The sequence below is a fragment of the Muntiacus reevesi genome, chromosome 9 (genome assembly GCF_963930625.1).
Source record: "Muntiacus reevesi chromosome 9, mMunRee1.1, whole genome shotgun sequence".
Lineage (NCBI taxonomy): Eukaryota > Metazoa > Chordata > Mammalia > Artiodactyla > Cervidae > Muntiacus > Muntiacus reevesi.
This window is the reverse complement of record NC_089257.1, coordinates 5,976,245-5,985,522: the sequence shown is the minus strand read 5'-3', so window position 1 is coordinate 5,985,522 and position 9,278 is coordinate 5,976,245. Positions and strand designations below refer to the sequence as shown.

General features: G+C 36.7%; 1 protein-coding gene across 1 annotated transcript; it reads left to right on the top strand.

Moving 5' to 3' along the window:
* Window positions 1–7,939: 7,939 nt before the first annotated feature.
* Window positions 7,940–8,872, top strand: LOC136175076 (olfactory receptor 4C16-like). The gene has a single exon (XM_065945390.1). The coding sequence runs from the start codon at window positions 7,940–7,942 to the stop codon at window positions 8,870–8,872; it is 933 nt and encodes a 310-aa protein (XP_065801462.1).
* Window positions 8,873–9,278: the final 406 nt, after the last annotated feature.

Genomic DNA, 9,278 nt, shown 5'->3' with positions numbered 1-9,278 from the left:
GCAGGGATCTCATTCAGATACGAAGGAGAATTCAAAAGCTTTACAGACAAGCAAAAGCTGAGAGAATCCAGCACCACCAAACCACCTCTTCAACAAATGCTAAAGGATCTTCTCTAGACAGGAAATGCAGAAAGGTTGCATAAACGTGAACCCAAAACAACAAAGTAAATGGCAACGGGACCACACCTATCAATAATTATCTTAAATGTAAATGGGTTGAATGCCCCAACCAAAAGACAAAGATTGGCTGAATGGATACAAAAACAAGACCCCTATATATGCTGTCTACAAGAGACCCACCTCAAAACCAGAGACACATACAGACTAAAAGTGAAGGGCTGGAAAAATATATTTCACGCAAATGGAGACCAAAAGAAAGCAGGAGTCGCAATACTCATACCAGATAAAATTGACTTTCAAATAAAGGATGTGAAAAGAGACAAAGAAGGACACTACATAATGATCAAAGGATCAATCCAAGAAGAAGATATAACAATTATAAATATATATGCACCCAACACAGGAGCACCGCAATATGTATGGCAAACGCTAACGAGTATGAAAGAGGAAAGTAATAGTAACACAATAAGAGTGGGAGACTTTAATACCCCACTCACAACTATGGATAGATCAACGAAACAGAAAATTAGCAAGGAAACACAAACCTTAAATGACACAATGGACCAGCTAGACCTAATTGATATCTATAGGACATTTCACGCCAAAACAATCAACTTCACCTTTTTCTCAAGTGCACACGGAACCTTCTCCAGAATAGATCACATCCTGGGCCATAAATCTGTTCTTGGAATATTAAAAAAAACTGAAATCATTCCAGTCATCTTTTCTGACCACAGTGCAGTAAGATTAGATCTCAATTACAGGAAAAAAATTGTTAAAAATTCCAACATATGGAGGCTAAATAACACGCTTCTGAATAACCAACAAATCATAACCCAAAACCTATGGGACACTGTAAAAGCAGTGCTAAGGGGAAGGTTCATAGCATTACAGGCTTACATCAAGAAACAAGAAAAAAGCCAAATAAATAACCTAACTCTGCACCTAAAGCAATTATAGAAGGAAGAAATGAAGAACCCCAGGGTTAGCAGAAGGAAAGAAATCTTAAACATTAGGGCAGAAATAAATGCAAAAGAAACTAAAGAGACCATAGCAAAAATAAACAAAGCGAAAAGCTGGTTTTTTGAAAAAATAAACAAAATTGACAAACCATTAGCAAGACTCATTAAGAAACAAAGAGAGAAGAACCAAATTAACAAAATTAGAAATGAAAACGGAGAGGTCACAACAGACAACTCTGAAATACAAAGGATCATAAGAGACTACTACCAGCAGCTCTATGCCAATAAAATGGACAACTTGGATGAAATGGACAAATTCTTAGAAAAGTATAACTTTCCAAAACTGAACCAGGAAGAAATAGAAGATCTTAACAGAACCATGACAAGCAAGGAAATCGAAACTGTAATGAAAAATCTTCCAGCAAACAAAAGCCCAGGACCAGATGGCTTCACAGCTGAATTCTACCAAAAATTTAAAGAAGAGCTAACACCTATCTTACCCAAACTTTTCCAGAAATTGCAGATGAAGGTAAACTTCCAAACTCATTCTATGAGGCCACCATCACCCTAATTCCAAAACCAGATAAAGATGCCACAAAAAAAGAAAACTACAGGCCAACATCACTGATGAACATAAATGCAAAAACCCTTAACAAAATTCTAGCAAACAGAATCCAACAACATATTAAAACAGTCATACACTATGACCAAGTGGGCTTTATCCCAGGAATGCAAGGATTCTTTAATATCTGCAAATCAATCAATGTAATACACCACATTAACAAATTGGAAGATAAAAACCATATGATTATCTCAATCGATGCAGAGAAAGCCTTTGACAAAATTCAAAACTCATTTATGATTAAAACTCTCCAGAAAGCAGGAATAGAAGGAACATACCTCAACATAATAAAAGCTATATAGGACAAACCCACAGCAAGCATCACCCTCAATGGTGAAAAATTGAAAGCATTTCCTCTGAAATCAGGAACAAGACAAGGATGCCCACTCTCACCACTACTATTCAGCATAGTGTTGGAAGTTTTGGCCACAGCAATCAGAGCAGAAAAAGACGTAAAAGGAGTCAAGATAGGAAAAGAAGAAGTGAAACTCTCGCTGTTTGCAGATGATTAGTCCTCTACATAGAAAACCCTAAAGACTCTTCCAGAAAATTACTAGAGCTAATCAATGAATATAGTAAAGTTGCAAGATATAAAATTAACACACAGAAATCCCTTGCATTCCTATATACTAACAATGAAAAAACAGAAAGAGAAATTAAGGAAACAATACCATTCACCATTGCAACAAAAAGAATAAAATACTTAGGAGTATATCTACCTAAAGAAATGAAAGACCTATACATAGAAAACTATAAAACACTGATGAAAGAAATCAAAGAGGACACAAACAGATGAGAAACATACCGTGTTCATGGATTGGAAGAATCAATACTGTCAAAATGGCTATTCTACCCAAAGCAATCTATAGATTCAATGCAATCCCTATCAAGTTACCAGCGGTATTTTTCACAGAACTAGAAGAAATAATTTCACAATTTGTATGGAAATGCAAAAAACCTCAAATAGCCAAAGTAATCTTGAGAAAGAAGAATGGAACTGGAAGAATCAGCCTGCCTGACTTCAGACTCTACTACAAACCCACAGTCATCAAGACAGTATGGTACTGGCACAAAGACAGAAATATAGATCAATGGAACAGAATAGAAAGCCCAGAGATAAATCCACGAACCTATGGACACCTTATCTTTGACAAAGGAGGCAAGGATATACAATGGAAAAAAAAAACCTCTTTAGCAAGTGGTGCTGGGAAAACTGGTCAACTACTTGTAAAACAATGAAACTAGAACACTTTCTAACACCATACACAAAAATAAACTCAAAATGGATTAAAGATCTAAATGTAAGACCAGAAACTGTAAAACTCCTAGAGGAGAACATAGGCAAAACACTCTCCGACATAAATCTCATCAAGTTCTCCTATGACCCACCTCCCAGAATATTGGAAATAAACACAAAAGTAAACAAATGGGATCTAATGAAACTTAAAAGCTTTTGCACAACAAAGGAAACTATAAGTAAGTTGAAAAGACAGCCCTCAGATTGGGAGAAAATAATATCAAATGAGGAAACAGTCAAAGGATTAATCTCAAAAATATACAAGCAACTCCTGAAGCTCAATTCCAGAAAAATAAACAACCCAATCAAAAAATGGGTCAAAGAACTAAGCAGACATTTCTCCAAAGAAGACATATAGATGGCTAACAAACACATGAAAAGATGCTCATCATCACTCATTATCAGAGAAATGCAAATCAAAACCACAATGAGGTACCATTACACGCCAGTCAGGATGGCTGCTCTCCAAAAGTCTACAAACAATAAATGCTGGAGAGGGTGTGGAGAAAAGGGAGGAAGCAACCTAGATGCCCATCAGCAGATGAATGAATAAGGAAGCTGTGGTACATATACACCATGGAATATTACTCAGCCGTTAAAAAGAAATTCATCTGGATCATTTCTAATGAGATGGATGAAACTGGAGCCCATTATACAGAGTGAAGTAAGCCAGAAAGATAAAGACCATTATAGCATACTAACACATATATATGGAATTTAGAAAGATGGTAACGATAACCCAATATGCAAAACAGAAAAAGAGACACATATGTACAGAACAGACTTCTGAACTCTGTGGGGGAAGGTGAGGGTGGGATGTTTCAAAAGAACAGCATGTATATTATCTATGGTGAAACAGATCACCAGCCCAGGTGGGATGCATGAGTCAAGTGCTCGGGCCTGGTGCACTGGGAAGACCCAGAGGAGTCGGGTGGAGAGGGAGGTGGGAGGGGGATTCAGGATGGGGAAAACGTGCAACTCTATGACTGATTCATATCAATGTATGACAAAACCCACTGGAAAAAAAATAATAATAAAAAAAAAAAACACATAAGGTGGTGAGAGCTTATGGTGAATGGTGTCAGATTCGTGATCTCTGAAGAAGAAGATTGAGCTTCAGGACCGGGGACCAGGCTTGATCCCTAAAGAGCTTTCGTGTAGCAGAGTTTTATTAAAGTATGAAAAGAGACAGAGAGAGCTTCTGACATAGACGTCAGGAGGGGAACGGAGAGTGCCCCCCTCGCTAGTCTTAGAAAAGGGAATCAGGTACTTTTACAGTTGATTATTACAATAAATCAAAAGGATGTCTCAAGGTTGTAAAGATCTTGCTAAACCCACTCCTACAATTTACATTTTAAGGTAACAGGATTAGAACTAACAGTTGAAAGATATTACCAGACCCACTCCCATAATATACATTACTCCCATAATATACATTTTAAGATATCAAGCTTCATCAGAAATTTCTTCTTAAGGAGAAACAAGCAAGATACATTGTTATATTGACTAAGACTATAGAAAAAAATCATTTGTCCTTTTCTCCTTGAGAGCACCAGACCCCTTTCTCCTCCTTGGGGACCCCGGACTTCTTAACAACCTGCCTTGGAATTGCTGTCTCTGTAGTTACTACTATCATTTTTATACTTGTTTTACACATTAAGAAGTAGAAGTGTAGAGTGCCTACCTCAAATCAGGCAGTTAAAAAGGGCAGAGCTACGGTTAGTTTAGATTATGCTTATTTTTACTTCAAATACTTAATTCATGCCCTATGTCATTATCATCATGTCCATTGAGTCCGTGATCCTCTCTAAATATCCCATTTCTTTGACTATATTATAGCACACGTTTCTGATCTGCTAAGCTAGAACACCAGGAAGGATAATTTAGGTACCAACAGGGAGCAGAGTTGTTTCTGGATGACCCACTTTCTTTTTAATGGATAGCTATTTTTTTATATGTTCCATAATTTATTTAACTCATCCTCTTTTTTTTTCTTTTTTTCCCATTTCTTTGTATTAGTTGGAGGCTAATTACTTTACAATATTGTAGTGGTTTTTGTCATACGTTGACATGAATCAGCCATGGATTTACATGAATAACTTTTTTTTTTTTCTTTCTTTTTTTTTCACCTATTCTCTCTATCATTCATTTGTTTTATTCCTCCTTTTCCCTGGTAAGATTGTTCAGTGTGAAGAAGCTAAGAACTCCAAATGCTTGTTTATGTGTGATTAAAGGGTATGAGAAAAATTAACTTGTTTTCCTAATAAGTTAAATAGACAAATGAAAGCTGTTTATTACATATGAGATGTTTCTGACTAGCATAGTGGGGAGAACTTCAGGGAGAACACTGTGAAGTCAAAACCTTATGTCATTATTTCTTAAAATATTCCCCCTGGAATTCAGAGAAGAGCCTTTTTTTCACTGCTCTGTGAATAGGCTGCTACAAAAAGGAATGGTCAGAATCGACACTTACTCACTGTCCTCTAGCAGGTAGGTGAAAAACATATTCCATGTTTTACTCTAGTGGTGTAATTAAAAATTAGCCATCACAATTTTCTAATATATTTCCATATCTATTTTGAATGCACTTTTTACCACAGAACTCTGCAAAAGAAATAGTTTTTTTTTTTAAGATTTACTGTTAATATAAGAAATAAATGAACATAAATGAGGAAAAATGATTTTATGAACTCAATGAATCTTGACACGTTAAAACTCATTATTGTAATTAAATAATAGAGGAATGTATTTCATGTTGTATTGTTTTCATTACAGATTCTAGAGACAGCAGAGTGTGAGAAAGTTCATACATAATGTTGATGTAAGGTAGTGTGACAAGATAAACCCTCACTAGGAGCTAGGAGTCCTAGAAATAAGACATAGGGTTCATGGAGACAGTGACCTCCACATAGCTTTGGGAGAATAGGAACTTTTCCATCTCCATGTGACAACGTTGCACAGATTATTGTATATCACAGTGTAGAATCATTACTCCTTATATTCTCCCAAATAGCATCCTAAGTTTTTAATTGGCACTTTCCACATTTCAAAGGTTTAATTTGAAAAGGTGAATACCTAATTCTCAGAAAACTTTGGGAAGAAACATGGCCATGAAGAGCCTGAAAAGTATAATTAAGGTGAAAGATAATGTGCCATTTATGTGGGATAAGCACTGCTGAGAAATATTCGGTAGAAATATTTCCTTTTCATCAATACTTGTACCTGTCAGTATTCTTCCACATCTGGTCTTATTTACCCTGACCCCTCCACCAGGCACCAGTTCTATGTCTAATAAGATTTGAAAAGAAAAGAAATATTAATTTATCGATATATCTATAAATGTATATATATATATATATATATATATATACATGGCATGAATAATGAGAACCTTGGGGGCACTTTTTGACTCCAGACCGGCTGTTTTCTAAGGTGTTTGTGGGTCAGATATTCAGGAATCGTGGGGACAGAGTGAGGAGCTCAACGAGGGTAGATTATATACTCTTTTACTTGGACCATTGAGTGATAAATAATCTTCGGACAATCTGTTAAACTTTTCACAAAGAATGGCAAGTTTTGTAAAGAAATAAAGTGAGTGTAGAATTTCCTCTAAAGATGGACGTCTAGGGCAACTGAGTCAGAGGGCAGAGGACAAAGAGCCTCCTTAAATTAAGCAATGCTTCTCCCTGTGGCCTCTGCCGTAAGACAGCTCTTTAAGCATGGAAGAATCTGCCTAATGCTAACTAGATAATGTTTCACCCTTATCCATTTTTCAGCTTCGCCTTCCTGCTTTTCTTTTAGCTCTTTTCTCCTAGCTCCCACGTCAAAAGATTATCTCTTTATTTTTAACAAATATAGTCATTTTAAATTTGTAACATCCATTTGAAGAGTAGAAGTGAAGACCATATCTATTGAAAACCAGCATTACTTCTTTTTAAAAGTACATCTTCTGGCTTCTCCTTCTTTGCTTTTTTCTGAGACTTGCAACTTTTCAGATACTTGAACAATACAAACTCTCCTGGGAATAAAACCATGATTGGATCCTTTACCAACCATCTGATGACACACAGCCATCGCCCAAAATTACTCCAGATCTAAGATACTTAAGAGAAAAATACTAACTTTTGAGTAATAACCCACCATCCTTCAATTAATACCGTAACTTCAGGAATTCTGAGTATTCTAAATAGTGTTTTTAGATGTTGGAAAAAAAGATAAACTGGGATATATGAGATAATGGCATATGAAATAATGTTTATTTCTGATTGTTAGTATTTGTCTAATACAAAATTTCACATTCAAGATGATAACAGCAGATTATTTAAAGGGTATATTTCCTGTTCCATTGCTCAAGCTGCAATAATTGGAATAAGAGTTCAAGGAAGAGGTAGAACATATTAAATATATGTATACACATATATGATTGTATATTTCTATGTATAGCAATGATGTGATACATAAGTGTTTATGTATGATGTTTTTAACAGAGTTAAAGGTGTAGTGTGACTTTATATCATGAACCTCCATAGGCAGTCATGTATATCCTAAATCCCAAGTGATATAACATGAAAGACATGTGCCATAAAATTTTTGAAAATGACAAACAAATGAAAAAAATTACAAAGACATATCTCTTAATTATACATTCAACAAATTGGAAAATTTAATCAATAATGAAATCAAATGTAGCAAGGTTTCTAAAAAGAAAATCATAGGAAATTATTACTTTCAGAAGCTTATTTGAAACTCACAGTAAACCTTTCCAGTGACCATTAAAAATTATCACACAGAGTGTTAACATGAGTCATAAAGAAATCACAGGTACAATGGCCTCCAAAAGCAATATTTCATAATATCATGTAACATCCTATGAATTATTTCCTTATCTTTTGCAGATTAATCATTTTGCACTCATCTCTTCTCCTCTTTCATGAAATCATGCAGCTGAAAAATAATGTGACTGAGTTTGTTCTGCTTCAGTTGACACAAGATCCTGTTAGGAAGAAAATAGTGTTTGTCATTTTCTTGATTTTCTACTTGGGGACCTTGTTGGGTAACTCGCTGATTATTGTTACCATCAAGACCAGCAGGGCACTTGGGAGTCCAATGTATTTCTTCCTTTTCCACTTATCCGTATATGATGCCTGCTTCTCTACATGCATAGCCCCTAGGATGATTGCTGATGCCCTTCTGAAGAATGCCACTATCTCTTTCAGTGAGTGCATGATCCAAGTCTTTACATCCCATTTCTTTGGCTGCCTAGAGATCTTCATCCTTGTCCTCATGGCTGTTGACCGCTATGTGGCCATCTGTAAGCCTCTACACTACACGACCATCATGAGTCATCGAGTCTGTGGTGTGCTAATGTCCCTGGCCTGGTTGGGGTCCTGCGTGCATTCATCAGCTCAGATTTTTCTAGTCTTGGGTCTGCCTTTCTGCGGTCCCAATGTAATTGATCACTACTTCTGTGACTTGCAGCCTTTGTTGAAACTTGCCTGTGCAGACACCTATGTGACCAATTTCCTCTTGGTGTCCAACAGCGGGGCCATCTGTACAGTGAGTTTTCTCATGCTGGTGTTATCCTATGCCGTCATCTTGCACTCTCTGAGAAACCACAGCGCTGAAGGGGGGAAAAAAGCCCTCTCCACCTGCATCTCCCACATCATCGTGGTCGTCTTGTTCTTTGGTCCTTGCATATTTATATACACTCGCCCGGCTACCACCTTCTCCATGGATAAGATGATAGCTGTGTTTTATACAATTGGGACACCTTTGTTCAACCCTCTGATTTATACCCTGAGGAATGCAGAAGTGAAAAATGTCATGAGGATGTTATGGAGTAAGAAGTTGATGTCAGATGACAAAAGATGAATAGAAATTTCAAGATTTATTCAGTGTTTGAACTGACCTAGAAAAAGTCCATAGAGACCATTCTCGTCTCATTGTGAAGTCTGTATAATTCTATCTTTGGGCGTGACAGCCCCTGCCCTTAAGGCTGAAAAGCAGTGTGCACACACATACTCGTTAGCATTGAGTCAGTCTTACGTAGAGGACCAGAGGACAGCAGGTATAAGCAGGCTCTAAAGCCCAGTAGCTTAGATGCTGCGTCTCTATGTCTCCGCTTGCCTGGTATCAATGTCTATGTGGTTTTCATCTAATGTGTTCCCCACCCTTCTTCCCCTTGCTGTCTACTGTTCTGCCCCTATGTAACCTTGCCCTATATTCTTATATACACAACTTAGTATGTTTTTTGCTTTCTCCACATTTATTCAAAGAT